The sequence below is a fragment of the Sceloporus undulatus genome, chromosome 1 (assembly GCF_019175285.1).
Source record: "Sceloporus undulatus isolate JIND9_A2432 ecotype Alabama chromosome 1, SceUnd_v1.1, whole genome shotgun sequence".
In the NCBI taxonomy this organism is placed as follows: domain Eukaryota; kingdom Metazoa; phylum Chordata; class Lepidosauria; order Squamata; family Phrynosomatidae; genus Sceloporus; species Sceloporus undulatus.
The window spans coordinates 288987914-289009181 of NC_056522.1; the positions used below are offsets into that span (position 1 = coordinate 288987914).

At 37.9% G+C, this 21268-nt stretch overlaps 1 protein-coding gene across 2 annotated transcripts in view; it reads right to left on the minus strand.

Moving 5' to 3' along the window:
* ANO3 (anoctamin 3) overlaps nucleotides 1-21268 on the minus strand; it is a 228400-nt gene that overhangs the window by 89768 nt on the left and 117364 nt on the right. Inside the window, exon 1 of one of the 2 annotated variants that reach the window (XM_042446467.1) lies at nucleotides 6629-6828. The exons of the other annotated variant lie outside the window; for it this stretch is intronic. Coding sequence (XP_042302401.1) covers nucleotides 6629-6673 — 45 coding nt within the window. The 5' untranslated portion in view covers nucleotides 6674-6828. Of the gene's footprint in view, nucleotides 1-6628; nucleotides 6829-21268 lie in introns of those variants that run through there. 2 annotated transcript variants of the gene reach the window in all.

Consider the following 21268-nt stretch of genomic DNA (forward strand, 5'->3'; position numbering starts at 1 on the left):
AAAAGCAGGATATACATTAAAGTTTTATTTATTTAAAGTTTTATATAGAGGACTGTATGATTGCCACTTGTAGAATATATGGTTATTCCTGGGTGGATTAGGGCCAACACAGCCAAAGGGAGAAGCACTGGATTATTACTCCACTGATTTCTACTGCATATAAAAGATGCATCAAGCTCTTTGTATTCATTTCTTGTTCTTCATATTTCTATTTCTATTTTCTTTGTGAAATGGAGGGAATAACATGAAACAAGAATGCTTTTCTCTGCACCCTCTTTTCCTGAGCTTTTCTACAAGAAAGTTACGAAATATAGGGATGTCCTTATTCAGCTTCTTTTCTTATCTTTTCTGTGTGGCTGAAATAGCCTCATCACCTCAACTGAACTCCCCCACAACATTTAACGTAGTAGGAAAATGTTGTACATGCAGCTGAAATGTTATTTTTTGCCTAGAAGTTCAGACCAAGGTATTCCAGTCACAATTAACCATGGTTTATCATGGCATCTGAGGACAACATTCACTTTTACTTTTAAGACACAGAGTTTTTGTAATGAAAGTATAAAGTTTTGAACTGTCATAATATAGTTTATATTTCCAAATAAATGCTTCAGTTCCTTGTTACTTTCTTATGGCTTTTAAAGGCAATTTTCTTTGTACAGTAATTGCACAGTTGTCACTCAAGTAATCTATCTTTTCTTTTGGAGAAATAACGTTTTCTCACCACCTCAAGTACAATATTTTTGTCATGGTTCTTTGCAAAGCTAGTATACTGATTGTGTTCCTAATATAACACTCCTCCTACCTACCTGTCACTGTCTGAGCCTATAATCTGAAACACATTTACTTGGGAGTTATTCCCACTGAACACATGTCATAGGACTGAATGTACATAGGACTGCACTGTTTTTGCTATATCCCACCTTCCTCCCAACGTAGGGACTCAATGCAGTGTTTAATTTGTATGCTGATAGTCAAATGAAAGTCCTATTTAGGGATCACCCTCTTTTTTATTTTTCCACTGTATATGGTGATTTGTATGTATATTCAAAACAACAGCAATAAGCAACATAAACCTCACACAGTATTTGTTCAATTTTTTCACACTTTTATTCTTCAATTATTATTTTACATTATTTTCAGACTCTGCATTCACATTCTACTGAGTTATGCTGTTCTTCATTGTTGCATGCATTCAAATTGTTTCCAATTTCTGGCAACCCAAAGTGAAACTCTCATTGGATTTTCTCGGTAAGTTTTGTTCAGAGGGAGTTTGCTGTTGCCTTACTCTGAGGCTGAAAGAGTATGACTTGCCCAAGGTCACCCAATGGGCTCCCATAGCTGAGCAGAGATTACATTACATGTGCCAAAGCTGACTGAGTAGAGACTACTGGATTCAAATTACAAGAAAAGAGATTCAGACTAAATATTAGAACTTTTTTTTTTTACTATAAGAGCTGTTTGACAGTGTAATGGACTGCCTCAAAGAGTGGTGGACTCTCTATCTTTGGAGATATATAAACAAGAGGTTGGAAGGGGAATTCGCAGAAGTGGTTTAGCTGTGTATTTCTATGTATTTCTCCTAGAACATGGCCACATAGCCCGAAAACCTCACAAAAACTATGGATGCCAGCCAATGAAAGACTTCGATTCCACATATTTCTATGATTCTGGCTGTCAAAATGAACATACTCATATATCCATAGAAATAATAACAGAATGGCATAACAGTATCCCTGGACCCACATGTTTTGCAGATCAGTGCATTTCATGTGAAAGGAATTCTGCAGAAAATTCATGCCAATGAAATATTTCCCAAACATGGGTGTGTCCTCTACTACAGGTGTGCCATGGGGAGAGGGCATGAGGTTGCTGGCAGGGGCGAAGAAGACAAAGCATTTAGGGAAGGTGGCAATGCTGGATGCTTTCACATTTGCAGGAAGGGGGTGACTTGATGAGTGCCAGACAAACCCTGATGGTTACCTCTTTCCTTTCCAGGATCCCACCCTTCCCAGCCTTTAGCACAAGTTTTGTTGGTTGCTTCAGGATCAAGTAGATTTTTTTGGCCTAACATCAAGCCAGCTAGATCCCTGATTCAAGTGCTGTCTTCATGATGTAAGGCCAGTTCTACACCAAATGTGCAGTATCTGTCCCTTAAACCAGTTTATAAAATCTTAATTTTTTGCTTCAGATTTTGCAGGAAAATCCAGAGCACTCCATAGCGACCCGGGATGGGTGTCTACATACGTGTCTCTGCTGAGTCATCTGGTGGCCTCACCACTGGAACAAGTTGCTCCCTCTGAAGTCACAATGAGGTGCCCAGACATGTGATCCATGCTGAGCACCTCATTTCTGACCCCAGAAGACATTTCTGACTTGTGCTATTGGTGGCAGCATGGGACGACACAATGGGAACATGCTAGGAAAATGTGGGATATAAATAAATATAAAAATAAAATAAACAGAAAAATAAGGTAACCCTAGAATGCAAAACACCAACAAATCCTCCTCCATTTTTTTTGGCAAAGCACCTCCATTTTATGTAACTTTTTTCTTTTTGTAAATTTCTGTAGATTATTTCCTTTACACTTTGGGAAATGTTCCTCTGCAGTATTCTATCCTAGTTCTCCACTTTAAAAAATCTGAGCATAATTTACAACAATTCTTTTATCCAGGCTATTCATATATACTAAATGAGGATTAGGATGATGTTGAGGTTAATCTAACAAAAATATTAAGTTAAGGTCAAAACAATGCACCTACATGTTGGGAAAGGCCTTCATTTGGTTTCATAAAATATCAACACTGCAGACGTTTTGTTGATAATAGCTTTCAAATACATAAAATATTGACAAAATCTGACCCCACAGCTATATTTTTTGTAAGAGGTAAGACTAACTTTCAGCCTCAACAGACCAGCCTTGGAGCAGAGTTGGGGCGTGGCAACTGCATGCCAGCTGCCTGGACTCTGCCCCCATGCTGCCATCTGATTAGATGGTGGGTGGCATCACACCACGTCTGTACTCTCACCGTGCCAAAGAACTGGCAAAAAGCCGTGGTGGCAGTGACTAGGGCGCCCTTTTCATGGCGCAAAAAGGAGCCGCTTTTTGCAGCTTCTTTTTGTTGCACAGAAAGGCCAGATTGTCCTGATTCAGTGAGGAAAATGGCAACTGCAGGCTGATCCAAAGGGGCAGTCTGTTGAGCCCCATCATTGTTTTGATAAAAAAGCAATAATTGCTGACACAACATCCATCTTAACAGATAAGCTATTCGTCAGTACTGTAAGAAAATTGACCAACATAATATATCAAGCTCATCTTTGATTTCACCTGTCATGCCTGTAGTTCTTTAGCAATACAGTAACAAAAGTGATGGATCTAATAACTCAAAAGTCCATCTTCCAGGTCAAATCCATCACAACTATAATATGCCTGCAGTTCTTTACCAATAAAGTAACAAAACTGACCAGTCTGATGTCTTAAAACCTTATCTTTCTAGTCATTTCATTACAGATATGATATGCCTATAGTTCTTTGATGTCTCACCAGGATGCTTCATTTAGGATCATTACTTTAAGTATAGATCATTTCATTTTGTTGTAGGTCCCCTTTAAATGTAATGTGAAGTGCTACCATTCCAAGTTCTTATATGCTCTCTTCAGTTTTATATATCTTAATTGCTGCAGGAATCAACTATAACAATAAGAACAATAGGCAGCCCCTTTTGAGACTAAACTAAGGGGTGAAATAGATGGGCAGAAAGGAGCAGCCAAAAGCTGCTCCTGCTTGATCGGCCCAGGATTGCAGCTGCAGTCCTAAATGGGCTGTGGAAAGAAGCAGGAAATATTCACTCCTTTTTGGGCCACCTAAGGCAGCCCCAACACAGTCCCAGCACAGCTTCAGAGCTGAGATTAAGCTTCCCTGGTGAATATTTCATTTGTGGCACAGATGATATTATCCTGACTTCATAACAGCTATATCAGCAGACTATAAGCTGCAACAAGTTCTACCAGGTTGATAAGGCCAGAGGCAAACGGTTGTCTGCTCTCTGACAACTGGCCTAGATAAGTACAGAGAGGCTTATCACTAGAAGGATAGCCACAGGGTGATAAATTGATCATAACAACTATGCATGGAAAAGCTGTCATTTGCATCTGTGGAATAATTGTGATTTTTATCAGTGTAAACTCTACCCGCACCAATTAAATCAGAGAGCTTCAACGTATTAATGGTATGATGTTGATGATTCTTTTTTAAAAATTGGTGATTAGATCATTTAAAACCAAGGATTTGAATGGTAGTGAATTTCCTGATTTTCTCTTGATTTACTACAAGACAATTGTTAACTGGGGAAATATGAATCTTTGAATTTAAGCACAGATGGATAAAGGCATCACTGTTGTCATCACTATTGCCATCACACACATGTATCATTCACACACAGAGTATCAATTAGATCTCAGAAAGTAGGACAATTACTGAATATGATGAAACTGTCTTATTGGCACCTTACTAAAATATTATGCTCTCCCAGCAAGTTGTGCTTTCCATGCTATACAGTTAGTTCATGCAGTTCTCTGGCAAAATAACATAGACAGTATAAAAATTCAGTTGCACAGTTTTTAAAGTGATGGAAAAGGGTATTAGTTTTAAAAAGGGGTGGGCAACTTCCCTTGGTTTGATGGCCCTTTCCATCTGTTTGAGCTTCTATAGATTACTGAGATGGGTAGAAGATTTCAACCTTGCCCCACTCCATTGAGTTTGTACTAGAACTAGTACAGGAAGGTCATAGACCATCTTCTGTACCCTAGAACATTGTGAGAACATGCCAGAATACCTGTGACAAAGAATGATCATTGGGTACCTTTTGGTTTGGTGGGAAGGGAAGGGAAGAGAACAGGGAAATTGGTGCTTTAATTTTAAAAAACAGTGGAGTTTGATAAATAAGTGGACAATTCCTGACTCATGGGAAGAGAAAAGAGAACTTGGTGGCAGGGTGGTATTACCCTTGCTGGGTTCTTTGAAAGGTTTTTCCTTCCCATACACTGCCTGCCTTTAGCTTAAAGAATACTCAGAATTCATCCCATTTTCATGAAAAATGTAAGAGACAGAGATCCAGCTTCTTCCTGCAACTGACTCAAGTGCTGCATAACTACTGAGGGTAGTATTTTAAATTGCAATTTACCAATTCTAATATTAATTTTACAGTTCAGTTAAAAGAATTGTTTATTGCTTAACATTTTAAAGGACTAGGCTGATGAGGGTTAATATTCTAAAATTCTAATTCCTATAATCAATTGTGGTGTAATTCATTGGTAAATTATCTCAGTCTTTTTTTTTAACCTTCTTTGTGAATGATCAAATTATAGAACTCTCTCCTATTATCTTAAGGATATTTTCAGTTGTACATCTCCAATTCAGAACTGATTTTTTTTCAATAAGACTTCTTATTTTGGAGACTGGATAGACCATAAAACTGTGGTAGAAAACTCTTGGAGCCTCTTGACACTGACTCCCATCAGCCTTAACTAGGATAATCAGTAGTGGACCATGAAAAGCTCTTCAGTCCAATAACATCTGAAAAGCTCCACACTTCTCATTCTTGCAGTAAAACAAAGAATTTCTTGCTTTGTGCTGGTAGGAATTGATGTTAAAAAATCTCTACAGTAAGGAGAAAACACAGAGGTCTCATGTCAGTTGAGGCAAGAGACAAATCAGTTGGAGATAACATGACAGGAACAATAGTCTACTTCTTAAAATTCCCTATTTATCACCTGCAACCTGTGTTGATAACATTTAAAAAGGGTTTGAAGACATTTTAAGTAAATGTATACTTGAACTAGGTTTTGAATATAGATTTGTTCTGCATTCAAAACTGTTATCATGTTCATAAGATCACAACAACTCTTAAGTGGCAAGATTTGAACTTCCCATTGATAAAGTGTTTATTACATAACATACAACACATATGTTTTAAAATGTGTAGTCTAAGAAACACAATTGCAAAACAGATTTATTTAACAGGCCCCCTTCTCCTGACACCCATTTACTTCTGATTAATAGGATAACACAGTTTGTCAAAATTACATCAGTTCCCATGTTAATCCTTGCATCGTATATTACTTTCTCGGCTGACTTTTGCAAATAGAACATCTTTTAGTTTTGTTTGATTGTTTGCATTTAACTGTTTCTCTTGCGTTAGTAAGAGATTGTGTAAATACTCTAGCTACAATAAAATACTAAAACAGAGCAATGAATTATTCCACAATTCATCAGCCTTGCATGAACTTGCAGAGTGGAAAAACAGACCTGCAAACTATTCACCTGAATTCTGTGTTATGAAACAATAAATAATTTCTCAAATAATCTAGGGTGTAATCCTTCCATACTGCTAAACCAGGAGAGAGGGACTGGACACCGATGGATTTAAAGTAACAACACTGAAAACGTATTTAAGTCTTAAAGTGCAAATGCCAATACTACCTTACTGACATGCATATTTCAAAAATATCTTTTAACATTCTTAGACAGATCTACAAATCTTATTCTTCAAATATCTCACTATTCATTTAGCTCAAATAGTATTTTACTTCCTTTTCCATGAATGGATATACTAATCATATTTACATTACCTTTTTATCCCTGTATGAAACTGAGAGAGGATATTCCAGCTGCATTTTATATTTGATGCATACTTGGGGAAAGTTGCAAGATCTTTTTTTAAAGTAGCCTTTGTTCCAACCAGCTGCTTCTCTGTATCCTCCTGAAAGCCCAAGATTTCAAAATACTGGAAAAATGCCTCCCACTTCTACAACTTTATAGAAAAGAGATTGCTGCTGCTTCAACCATCCTTGTAATGTGACTTACTCCAGTGGGACTCATAAAAAGAACCCATTGGAGGTTTCTGAAATGTGAGTGCATAGATTTATTACAGATTGAGCACCCAAAAGCAATCCGCTGCTATCTTAAGTCTTGTGCCCGCGGCTTTCCTCTGGTATGCTTGATTCGCCACCTTGATTTCCACTCACACATTGTACATTATTAGAAAAGAAAGGAGCTTGATTCAATAGTCCAATCACAGGAGAATTCCCACTGGTTTGTGTAGGAGTTTTGCTTCAGTGTAAAGAAGAAGAAGAAAGAAAAGAAAGCCTGCATGACCTAACTCTAAATGTATCATTCACCCATTAGCACTAATATTTAAAGAACCCCAAGGCACAAAGCCTTAACAAAAAAAGGATGATAATATCCTTCATTGCAATATTTCATTTATATGGAGCAGTTTAAAAGTCCTGTATTGGCTTCAGGGTTACAAGGCGATTTATAACTTGTTCATGGTACCTTAAAGCCATTAGCTTAGTCATTTGGTTCAACAAGATCAGTTTTATTTTAATAGGGTTCTTACTAACCATTGTGCAAGTAATTTGCTACTAATGTACTTTAATATCTTTTTGAATAAATTATTAAAGCAGTTTGATCTACTGATCGTTTAAGCAATAGCTATAAAGTATCCACACAAACTGGAGAAATAGCATTGTCTAACTCTTTTAAGTGTCAGGCCTGGAGGGGCATTGAAAGGCAGCTTACTCTCTTCAGCCTGATCCCTTTCTTTCTTTGCTAGGTGCTTTGCATATAAAAATGTGAGAAAGCAGAGACATATAGAATCATTGAAACCATGAAAAAACACCACCTTTCTTTGTAGTCAGTTTTTTTCCTTAGCATAATGTTGTATGAGATGCATGCAAAACAGTTCTACCCAAATAGGCCCAAAATTAGAAAGAGGAGGACATATATCACCAGAGCATTTATTTTTGTTGTTACTGTTATTAATAATAGAAAGTGTCAGGTATAGGGACTTAAAAGTAGCAGGAATGCACTGTATCACATCATCTGAATAAAAGTAACTATAGCTAGTTGGTGAGAACTTTAACTAGACTCAAACTTTTTGCTTCATCAGCTTCATTCTTGCATCTTCTCTTTTAAAAACCAGTAGTGTATCCATGTGTGAAATAGTGTGACAAACCAGTAAGAAACCCACTTAGGAAATGCAAGTGTAAAAAAGATCTGGTAAAGTCAAAAGTCCATCAAGTTGCCACAGAGCTTGGCCTTATTATCTTTTTAGAATAATTTTGTCATTTTGCCTCCAAATCTCCATTTGTTCCAGGAAAGGTAGGCAACCTAGGGTTTACAGTTAGCCAGAATAAGCAACTTGCCTTTTATACCTCTGTATCTTTCACTCTTGAAGGCTGTAAGCATGCAGGGGTAGCAGTGTTGGCCATTGAACAAATTCAAACAAAAATCCTTCAGTGATACCTTTATTGGCCAACTGAAACGCACTATGTACTTGTTGCAAGCTTTTGAAGCTTTTTGAGGCTTTTTCATCAGGCAATATGTTACAAACCAAGCAGGAGAAAAAAAAAACAATTAGAGATGCTGGTCAGATGCCTGTGTGTTGTTTCAATCCTTAGTAAAGATGGTATACTGGGGAGGATATATTTTACAGACAGGCTCCTCCTCCTTCTGGCCATGCAGCAATAGGGAGATTTTCAAAAACTAGGAAATTTAAAGTTCATTTGCATCTAAACAGAGACCCCTCTTTTGCAATCCAATATGCCCTTCATTCCAATGAGGTCACAGGCCTCTTTGTGGCAGAGAACAATGGATTCCTCAAGAAGTCTCCATGTTTTTGCATTAGGAACATTTTGGTGGTGTAGAGGTAAAACATGTGAATTCAGTCCAAATTTAAGAAGAAAAAAATCTTTTACTTTGGTTGGAGGTCTCAGTCCTGGGCTACAATGTCCCTGCAGTTACAATGCAGTATCTCACAATACAGAAAATGTGCAGGGGTAGCTGTGTTGGCCATTTAACAAATCCAAACAAAAATCAATCAGTGATATCTTTATTGGTCAACTGAAATGCAACTAAAATGCACAATTGCATGCAGCAATCTCTACACCACCAGCTTATTATGTTAAAGGGTCATTTTTTTTTTTTTTTTTTACAAATTTGACTGTTTTTTCCTCCCGAAAAATTCCTGCTAGTCTAGTCAACAAACTATGAATGGTAGTAAACAAAATTTGTATTCTTGAGTTCTTTATTATTCAATTTATTATTTAATAGTATTCAGTTTTCTGGACAAGTTTTTAGGCCACTGAGGCATTTATTAAGCCTATCATTACACACACACACACACACACACACACACACACACTAGGGATACTGTGGATGAATTGAGCTACGAAGAATATAGGAGCTATAAGAGGGAGGAAGTAGGTAAAGGAAATACAGTGTGTGAATTCTGTGACTTATATCACTCTCTTTAATCTTATTTTATTGTATTTTATTTTATTGTATTCTCTGTATTTTTATTGCTGTAACTCATCAGGTTTCCTTGTGATTAAGCAGGCAATAAATAATAATAATAATAATAATAATAATAATAATAATAATAATAATAATTTGCTTTCTCAAATAGTGAAAAATATCTGTTTATGGTACCATGTGATTTTCTCCAGCTATGCATCTTACATTATGTTTTGTGATCACTGATTAGAAGGTGAACATGGGCTTAATTTAATCTATGCTGAGGCAAATATTTCAGAGGAATTTTCATTATGGGAGGAAAACCTGTTAATGGAGAACATTTCTTGAACATTTAGTTAGAGAGCCATTTTGTACAAGCACTTTCTTCACATTATGGCATCTGAAATAAACTCACTGCCACATACTTGTTTCAGCTTTCTGCACCTGTCAGCCCTGGCTGGAAATAAATGCCATGACCCACTGAAGACCAGCAAAGAAAAGCATTCAGGCAGCTAACATGATCTCAGGTGGTTATATGACATGATTCAAGTTCTTTCCACCAGCAAGTTGACATTTCCAGCTGGGGAAACCATGTGGAAATAAGCTGTCACCTCGAGAAAAAAGGAAGATGGGACTCTATACATTTCTTCTACTTAAGTATTTATTATTTCCATTTACATATCTTCATTTCTGGCTCATTGTTATGTTTTTCTCCCATGTATTAACTCATTTACTGACTTGAGTAAAACATGAATAAGCAGAAAGGCAAGCTGTTTGTCTTGCTGTTGTGTGCCTTCAAGCCATTTCCAATGGCAACCCTAAGGCAAACCTATCATGGGATTTTCTTGGCAAGATTTGTTCACAGCCATTACCTTCCTATAGGGCTGAGACTGTGTGACTTACTCAAGGTCACTCAATGGGTTTCATGGCTGAGCTGGGAATTGAATCCTCATCTCCAGAGCCACAGTCCAACATTCAAAATACTATGTCATGCTGGCTCTCTAAGCAATGTTTGTAACCCCTTAAAATTTTTTTACACATTCCCACTCATCAGTGGCTGACAAGAGTAGGAATGTACTCACTGGCCTTTGCTAGTCAAGACTGAGCAGGAAGTTTGGGAAGTGCAGATGCTGCCATGCTTCACCAATGCAGAAACCAGCAACAGGCAGTTGCTATAACATCTTTACAGTCAGAAACTTGGAAGCTTGTCTATCACATTCCTAACATATGGTAGGGCCTTCATGATAGCTGCTCCTGTGGAATGCATGATAGCTGCCTCTCTGCCCACCTTCCACTAGCAGGTAAAGATTTTTTAATTTGAATATCTAAATATGCATTTATCTATTATCTGATTATCATGGAAGTGTCTTTTCATAGTGTACCTTTTCCCACATTTGCTATATTTTTATTGCTTTTAATCTGTTTTTCATTCTGGACTGTTTTAATATAATAGTTCATAATTGTTCAAGTGATTAATTAATGTAATAACAATCCAATATAATTGAGAAATGGAAGTTATACATGTGGCACCTGTTGCTGTACCATTTCACTTTGGATTCTGCATGCCACTCTGCCCTCCCCATTTGTTTCAAGCTATTCATATTATTTGTTCTGTATTTCCTGAATTCACCTGTTACTGGTTTTCAATCAAAAAGCTTTATGACCCCCTATGGTTATCCTATTGGCTCATCCTGCCCCAACTGAGCCTGTTCCTTCTTCCGGTTATATAATTTCAGATGCTGAAGCATTCAGCACCAAAGTCACTTATCTGATGTGACTATTCACATCCCACTTCAGTGGGTGTTGAAAGCATTCAAGGCAAAAGAGTGCAGTTGTTAATTTGTACATCTAAGGAAATGAATAAAGTGAGAAAGTATAAGTGGAAGCTGCCTCAAGAGATTAAAAGAGAAAAGTTGCTCAGCTTGACTAATAAGTGAAAATAGTAAGTGAAAATTGACTCATAGTGTGAAGTTTGTTTCCTCAACTTTTCATACCCCTTTGAAATTAAAAACCAAAAGTATTTATCAAAAAGAAAAAAAGGAAGGTGGTTACCACTTCTCATCTTATTTTAGAAAACCACTTTTTTATTTTTATCTATTCAGGACTCAACAATATTTAAACCAAAATGATATTTGAAATGCTGAACTTCATTAACTGTGGCAAAATCTAAGAAAACTGATAAGGAATCTCTCTCTTTCTCTCTCTCTGTATACACACATACACAGTATACATGAACACTCAGGTTAGTTGAGAACTGGTGAACTGTAATAGCTAAGAGTATGTCAGTTGTGCTTGGAGCTTCCTCGTGTAAATCCAACTTCATTCTTTAGAGAACTGACAAAATTGACTGGTCTTGGTACAAAAATGGTACTGGATCCTGACATATACTCTGGATTTCTGGTTTTAAGTTTACCACTCTTGATTTATTTCTTCAAGGCACTCTGCCCAAGCTTTGAGCTCCCCACTGATTTCCTTTTTTTTTTTTTTGGCTTTTCTGATATTTGCAACCTCTTGTTCTCTCTATTTCACACTTCTCAGATATGGTGAGAGTGACAGCGGCTTTGTAGCAGCATGTCAAAGCATGAAGTCCAGGTGGAACAATAGGAGATGCCACTCCCCAGGGAATTCTGCAGTTGCAAGGGCCCTTGAGGAAACTGCACTTTCTATGGCTGTCTAAGCCTCTTCAAGCCTGAATTATCGCTGTCAGTATATTCGGATGACAAGAAAGGAGGAAGGAAACCCTTCATCTCTTTGGTAACTGCTGAAGCAGCTCTCTCTCCTCCCCTGCCCCCATCTTTGTTTGCCTGTAAAGTGGGTGGGGGAAATGTATTTCATAAATGAGACAAGGGCAAAAATGGGCAATTGTTTTAAATGTAGCCTTCAACTGGCACTGAATATATATATATATATATATATATATATATATGAACTTTCTTGGGTTTTTTCTCTCTTCTTCTTCTTCTTCTTCTTCTTCTTCTTCTTCTTCTTCTTCTTCTCAGTTTCTCTTCCATTTTACCATACCTGGATATGTAAAATGTTCATTTGTACTCCATAATTTTGTTTTGTATAACCAGAACAGCTTGCACCAAATATCATGAAGAAAGTTGGAGCTAACCTGATAGCTTCTAGCACCTGTGAAGGTTGTATAACAAACCAAGCATCTAAATGTAGTGGGAACATACAGCCTCACAGCACCCCCGCCAGTGCTTCAGAGCATTTCATACTGATGGAAAATGATGCCCAGTGCCTGCTATACTGATACAGTCACATATCTTCTACAGAGTCATTATGCAGTGGTCTGTCAAATGTCTGACAACTGCAAATATTTAAGGCCATGATTAATTGTGACATTGCTCTCAGCAATAAAGAACTTCTACTTTCTGCAGTTTATCACAACAAGTTGTCACATGATGTTTAGGAATTTTTTCCCCTCAGTATTCAAAATCTTTGATTAATCCACTCCAGGGCTTGCAGAAGCAACCATTATTAGATACTACCCAGGAGAGTCTACTGCAGGGAGCATTTTCATTTTTTTACTAATGTTCCAAAGTGCTTTCTGCCTGTTTTCATTTTCTTTCTTTCTTTCTTTTCTCTCTCCCCCCCCTTTTTAGTATGTACTTGAACACAAAATGTGCTCTTGTGTAGTTGAAAACTGATAATGTGCAGCTGTAAAAAATGTGAGGGAAACTACATATGTTAACTGTTTATTGAGTACCTATAGGACAGACCATGTTGGTGAAAACAAGATGTGCATCTACACTGTAGAAATAATACAGTTTGACACCACTGTCTTGGCTTCATCCTAAGGGATCCTGGGATTTGTAGTTTTGTGAGGCTTTAGCACTCTTTGGCAGAGAAGGCTAAATACCATGTAAAACTACAAATCCCAGGATTCTATACAATGGCATCACAGTGTTGTCAAATTGCATTATTTCTACAGTGTAGCTGTACCTAGGCTTTCATTTTGGTACTAAATTAGTACCATTTGGAGTGGTATCAATTTTGCCAGTATAAATTTGGCTGGAATGCCTCTTGCAGAGGTCACTATGTCACTGTCACTGAGCTGGGATGTACACTGCTGCATGAGTAAATGGATTATCCTGTTAGGTAGCGAACTAAGACACGTTCATAAATGAATTGTTACTGTATAGCTGCTGATTCATGTGAAGAAACTATCATTGATACAAGACATCATGCAAGAAGCAAAACATGTTTTACTTACTTTGCTTTTTAAAAATTATTGGGGGATTTGTGCAATCAGAATCTCTGGTTGGTTTTTGTTTTGTTTTTTTAAATAAAAACAAAAACAAACAAACATTGCTTTCTGCACAATCTTATGGACATCTGGTGCTCAGGAATGGCAAAGGATCACAGTGGGCAAGAAGATCTCATCCTTTGATGTGTAATTTTATTAATTTTACTAAATGTGTATAAATAAATACTGATGAGTAAGGAAGAGGCAGTTGCCCAAGCTGATGGATAAGGTAAGAGAATTCTATGAGCATAATTAAAGAAGCTGCAATAACACCTGAAATGAGCAATGAGATATTTTCCCAGGATGCCAAAATGCCTTTACATGAATGTTGTATAATAATGGACAAAGATGATCTTAGAACACCAGTTCTGTTTGTTTGTCTGAGACCATCATGCAACAGTTGCAATGTTTTGTTATATCAGCTCTTTCAGTCTTCATCTGTGTCAATTTGTGAGAAAGCACTTGTATATGTCAGTGTTTCTTTCTTGGAGGCATTCCGCTGGTCCTGACTTGTGGGTAGGGCCTTAGAGTGTAGCTGTTTTGTATTGACTCAACATTGACTAATGAATTCTTAACAGATTCTGTGAAGGGTAAAATACTCCTGATGTTTGGGGTTAAAATCATTCAGTTGATCACTTAATTTTAGGCTGGCTTCCTATTGATGAGTCAGTCAGATGTACACCCGGTTTATATCTTCTTAAATCACTTTTTTGGTCAGGAGTTAGAATCCTCCACCAGCCACCAGATATCTAACTCCTGCCTAACAACGTAGCTTCTTCTTTGGGAGACAGACGTTCTACACAGGTGTCACTATTACACATCCGTCCCCCCACTGCCTCAACCTATCTTTTAGCAGCTGCATCCCCTCACCCCCACAAGGCCATTTACTGGTTGGTGTTGAGACCTCTGGGCTTCTTCCAGATGTCTAAGAGGATGCCTCTAGGAATATAGCCAGAGGCTTCTCCAGCACTCCCCACTCTTCATTGGCCAGTAAATGACTGAATTCTGTAACTAAAAGATGAGTTTTGGGATATGTAAGGGGGAGATGTACCCTGGTTCTACTTATCAGGAACAGTATATGTCTTCCAATGAAGCATCTCAGCTGTTGTGTCAGCCACACTGCAACTTCTATACAAGCTGAGAGAATTTTTAAGTGTACTTGTGTCTAGCCTATAACGTATGATAAAAACAACAAAACATTCAGCAAAGAACATCTAAAAGGCAGATTGCTAGAAGGTAAAACCAGACACTAAAGTAAACATGTCGCTTTAGCTTTCTTCTCTCTACTTTGAAACTTCTTGTGATCTCTGGGCTTTCCTAGATGTTTGTGCCCATTCATAATAATAATAATAATAATAATAATAATAATAATAATAATAATAATAATAATAATAATATAAATTTATACCTCGCTCTTCAGCCAAGGCTATCAGAGCGGCTTACAATTTGTTAATTAGACATTTCCCTGCCCTCAGGCTTACAATCTAAAAAGGCAAGACACAAAAGGAGAAGGGAATGGCAGTAGGGAAGGGGGGGAAGGTCCAGCAGATCTGCTCTCTCTCGGAGGCCTGTTGGAGCTGGCTTGCCTTCCTCTCCCTAAAGATGGTGGATAGAGGGATAGATGTCAATACAATGACACCATTATTTAGGAGTTTCCCAGTTTTTGTATATCTTTTCTTATTATAAAAGCTTGAAATAACTCTTTGTTAATGACAGTTAGAGCTTGAAGCAAAACATGTTTTTGGTCCCATCCTTTTGGTTTTGGTCTGATGAGCCCCATGATTACAGATCCCCAAGCACCTTTCTGAAATCAAATTTGGCCCTCAGGTTGAAAAGGGTTCTAGAATTGCTATAATCCCCTGGCCATTTTGATTGGGACTCTGGAATGACAAAGTAGGGGGTGTGATCTTCCCTTTTCCCAGGGAAATTTTCCCAAATTGAACAAGGCCCACTGTACATTCAAATTATAATGTATTACTATACAAATAGCAATCCATTATTAGGTCATTACTTTGCAATATAAACTGCAGTATGCTGGGTATGCTCACAGCGGATGGACAGTAAAAGCCCCCCTCCTAAATTCCATGGCAGACCCCAGTTCTGAATCAAAGTGTTTATGATTAATGCAGAGTAAAACACATAAAATTATAGTAGAGGAGTATACATGTGGGCAGGTGCTTTACAGTGCATGGGGATGGAAGGTGCTTTACAGTGCATCAGAAGTGATATATCATATCCTTTTGTCATGTGGGGCTTATTTTTAGCCCAGAGACAGGTGATGGGTGTTTGTGTAATATGGGAATAGTAGATCTAAACAGCTGTGAACAGCATTGAACATGTGGACCATCCAAAAGAATTGTCTTAAGATTTTATGGGTTTCTGGGACCTTTGGGGAACTGGTAGGGAGCTTTTGCAGTTGCAAAACTGCTGTGCAAGGGCAATAAAGAGTCTGTGGGTCATACTTTCCCAACATTACAATCAATTTCAACACTGGGAGCATTAGCACAGCAATTTTTTGTAATTACTAAGTATCATTGTGACAAAATACTTTGCAGAAAAAAGCAGGAACAGATAGAGCAAAGCCCATTGTCTGTCAGGTACTACTCCCCTATTTTTTCCAGTTGTGAAGACCATAGAAGATTGTTACATGCAGTTACACAGTAATGTTTAATTTAGCCCTTAGAAAGAAGTGTGTGTGTGTGTGTGTGTGTGTGTGTGTGTGAAAGAGAGAGAGAAAGAGAGAGAGAGAGGGAGGGAGAAGGAGGCAAAGGGAGATTTGGCTTTCTTTGACGTTGTATAGTATAGTTCTAGAGGCCAGCTCCTTACTCTAATGAGGCTATTACATATGTCTTAGGGTGCATCTACACTGTAGAAATAATACTGTTTGACACCACTTTAAGTGTTGTAGTTCTGTCCTATGGAATTCTGGGATCTGCAGCTTTACAAGACCTTTAGCCTTCTCAGACAACGGGTGTTGGTACCTCACAAAACTACAAATCCCAGGATTCTGAAGGATGGAGCCATAGCAGTTAAACGTATGTCAAACTGCATTAACTCTACAGTGTAGATGCACCCATAGTAATAAGAGAAATATGATCCTAATGTATGAGGCAATAGAAACAGGAAAATAACTGCTTGACTTCATCAAAGTTTTACCACAACATTACAGACAATTATCTTCTTGTGTAGTTTTTCTATTGCCATCTCATTATCAGTGACACTTAGGAGATTATCACATGCGAAATCTGTGCTAGTCTGTAGAATTAGTATGTGGAGAGATCATGTAGCACCTTTGAGGCTAACTAAAGAAAGACCATAGATTTCTATGTAGTTTGTATTGTATTGTATTGTATTGTATAAATGTCATTAAGCGATGTCATAAGGGTGAATGAATGGGAAGATGAGTGAAAGATAAAGGTTTAATCATATAGGAGTAGCACGGTATAATAATTTATAACAGATGTACAAGTATGGGGATATGATTTAAAGTAATCATAATAGAAAAACTCAAGTTATGTAAAGAGGAAGATAAATAAAAGTAACATTCTGTTGACAAATATGTAAAGGACATTGTATGTGTAAAGGACAATAAGTATGAAAATGAATAAGGATAATTGGAGACTAACTAAAGAAAGAAGTTGACAGCATGAGCTTTCGTAGACTTAAGTCTACTCAGATGCATTCAGAAGGTTTTATACTAAGTACATACATACATACATACATACATACTAAACATCTTGCAAAGCAAGGGATAGGAACCTGTTGCTGCAGTGTGACTTACATCCAGGAAGGTTCCCACCCAGTTTACAGACCATCTTAAGTTCTTTTCTCTGATTAATGATTAGAGATAAGAAGCTATTTAAAGTCTGGGAAGGTTTCACATTGAAACGAACTCTAGTTTACAATCTAGGAAGGCATTGCCTAGAAAAGCAGCTCTGTTTTGCACACTGGTAACTTTGAACATGGAAAAGAAGCTCTGGCTGGAATACTAACGTAATTTTGCTTGCTTAAAAGATTGCATTGGGGTAAATTCATAAAAATTTATATTTCCTTCTATCTACTCTGGCCTGCTCTGTGTTCTCAACTCTGCCAGCTGATGAAATGCAGTGCCCCACATCTTTCGGAATATGGCCCCTAAGGCCGAATGATTTGCCACTCTTGTTCTAAATCAATAGTCCAAATGGTCAGGGTTGCATTCATTAATATGATCTGGAGTGCTAGCTGTCAAACAAAAGTAATATGACATGTATCTCCAGCATTTTCAATTTAGATTATTTTATGTGATTATTTCAACATTGGAACCATATGGGAAAATGTTGAGAAGGCTCTTGCGAAGGTCTCTTGGCCCCTCCTCCTGGGTGGGACTCCTTGATTTGATACTGATTCAATCCCCTTTTCTTTAACTTGGTAGGCAGTTACTTTGAGGTTATTTTTTTCTGTAACACTGCAGAGAATTTCCTGTCTCCCCCCAACCTTGGCGAGGAGTTGAACGGAGGGAAAGCCATGTGAAGAGGAGTATGGGAGACAGACGTACTTTTAATTAAAAAGGTTTTATACGAAGTAAGAAATCTCCATAGCAAAAAAATGTGTGTTCACATAAAGGGCCATCTTCCCTTTGGGCACACTTGAGAGCTACAAGCTACAGACAAATTAGATCATTTCAGCCAAGCCAGAAAAATAATAAAAAGTCCCTGGTGCAGAAAAATAATAACAAAAAAGTCTCTGACATGATTAGCTAATACATTCTCCTATTCTACTAACATATCAGATAGGATTTGTAGTCCTTGATGTTCATGGGAGTAACTAGTTGTCCGGACGCTTTTTGCCCAGCCTTGGCCAGCTTCCCCAGTTGGGAGAATGGCCCCTTCCCCCAAGTATCCCTTTCTTCGAGTTTATTGTCTCTTACTCACTTGAGGGTTTTTTTTTTTTTTTAATAACTTGTTCTGGGAAGGATCTCAATGGTTTGTGCTTTTGCGCAACTGAATAGCTCATCTGGCAAGTTCAGTCTTGTGCCCTCTGTAATGCTGAACCCTATGAAAATGTAACTTAACTTCATCACATCATCTAACCCTTTGTTAACTGAGAAGAAAGCTACCAGTGCTGTCCAGATAATGGGAAAAAACAGCTCGCATAGGAGAGATATTGATTAATAAACCTCTCAGTATTGGAAGTAACTCAACAAAAGTATTGGTCTGCACATCACTTCTCTGCTCTGAGTTGTCAACTTTCCAAAAATACATTTTTAAACGAAATGTGCATAAAAGCAGAAGGGCTGCATAAGCAAATGTCTGTGTGTATGAGTGTGTGTGGGTGAGAGAGTTTGAACTTTTCAAAATAAATATATAATCCTTAGTGGTATAAAATCAACAAGATAGTCAAGAGATTTAAAAAGGAGCACATTCCAAAGAGTTCATGGAAAATTAACTGAATGAAATGTTACAAAAGTGAACATTAAGATGGGAAAGTACGTGCTGTAGTACTTTCAAGTTGACCAAGATATGGGGGAACTCTGTTAATATGTTCCAGTAATAGATTCAAGATGATGGGAAATATAGCCAAAAATATTCTTAGGAATACCAAATTTGGAACCATAGCCTTAGGATGACATCCTATTTTTCATTGTGATGAAATTCATGCCAGCCTTTTCAACTGCTTCCTAATCTCCTATTCCCAGACAATCCTACTCAAATTAAAATGTAGTATTTGGCTGCAGTATTGTTTCTTGTCTTCGTTTTTGAGGATGGGGATGTATATTGATCATTTCCAGTCTGTCAGCTATTGTTTTGTTTTCCATGTCTGTTGACATATGTTAGTTAGCACTATAGTTGATTCTGTCAGGGACTTGACAGACTGCCCCAAAGGACTGGCAGGATGTCACCCCTTTCTTAGTCAGGTTGGGGGCACGGCAACCTCTTGATGTGGCCCCAATCCACCCTTTCGAGGGTGCAAAAAGGAGCCTCAAAAAGCAGCTCCTTTTTGCACCCTCGAAAGTGCGCCATAGCCCTGGTGGCACGGCTATATGGTGCTCCTTCAGTGCTGCGTCATATGGATGCAGCACCGAAGGGGTGTCATGATGCCGCACACCATGTGGTGTAGCATGTAGTGGCATGGTGCCCTAGGGGCAGAGTCAGGGTGTGTATCATCTGGACATGATGCCCTGACTCCGCCCCCAGGTCAACCGTTCAGGCCAGTCTGTACAGGGCCTCAATCTGGACTGCAGCAGCTCAATTGGAATATCATCTGTTCCTAGTGACTTGTTTTTCACTATTACTCTTATTGCAGTTTCCACCTCAATTTTTAGAATTTTATATATTATTTTTTATTCCATGTGTCCTTAATTCTGACATCTCTTTTATATAGCTGTTCTGTGTATTGCATCCATCAGTAATTCATATTTTATCATTATCTATACAATCAAAGGGTTTGACATAATATATAAAACACAGGCAGATGTTCTTTTAAAATGTTCTTTGGTGTGCTCCATTAGCCAACATACATTTGTGTTATGATTCCTAGTGCTTCTATCTTTCTTGAACCCAGCTTGGACATCTGGCATTCAGGGCTAGCCTGAAGAAAGAGAGCTCTCCCTCCGTGATAACTGTCATCCTTTGGCTTGTGAGGGAGTGAACAGGCAGGCCCAGCTCCACCAGGGTTAACCTGAAGAAGAAGAGCCCTCCCTCCAGTCCATCTGCCTTGGTCCAGGCCTCAGAGTGAGAGAATAACCACTGGACCTCATCCCCTTTCCTCCCACCATTCCCTTCTTTTTTGTATCATGTGTTTTAGATTGTAAGCCTGAAGGCAGGCAACTGTCTAATTAAAAATAATACAGTGGTACCCCGGGATACGAATTGATCGCGTTACGAAATTTCCGGGATACGAAAAAGTTAGATTGGAAAAAACTGTTCCGGGATACGAAGGTTTTTTCGGGTTACGAAATTTTTTTCGGCACGAAATTCAAACGCGCGGCTTTCCAGCGCTAACGGAAAGCCTTTTTCGGGTTGCGAAATGCATCGGGTTACGAACTGGGCGGCGGAACGAATTAATTTCGTAACCCGAGGTAGCACTGTAATTGTAAGCCGCGCTGATAGCCATTACTCTATTTCTGTCACCTTTTATTTCTCATCTGTCTTTTACTGCTTTAAGAGTTTCCGGAATAGAACCACTATATAACCAGGCCTTTCCTGAAGAGAACCACTCAGCCAAAAAAACGAATTCCCTTCCCATTACGTACTGTGTATCACTCATCTTATGAATTATTTTATTATTAATAGTTCATTTTAACTGATAAATTTTAATTGTAACATGTTTAATTCTTTTTTAGGGGGATGGGGATATTATATGTACAATGTATTGTATATTGGAATTGTATATTGGAATGAAAAAAACAACAACTTGACAATCTTGTCAATGTGGAATACCTTTACCCCTAGTGTTTGATATATGCCACAGTCTTATAAGTATAAAAGTAACTAAATTGTGCTATTACATTGCAGAAGGAATGAAGTCATCCTTCATTATGTAACACACATACTGTAATGAGGTTATCCTTCATTATGTTATATGCATAATGCAATCTATTTATACTTTCTCAGTTGCAGCAGGATTTAGCTACACATAACTAGATTTTTGTAACTGGCTATATCCACCTTCTGTTGATATCAATCTCTTTGAGAAATAATAATAGTTTGCTTGGTTAGAGGGAATAAGAACGCATGGA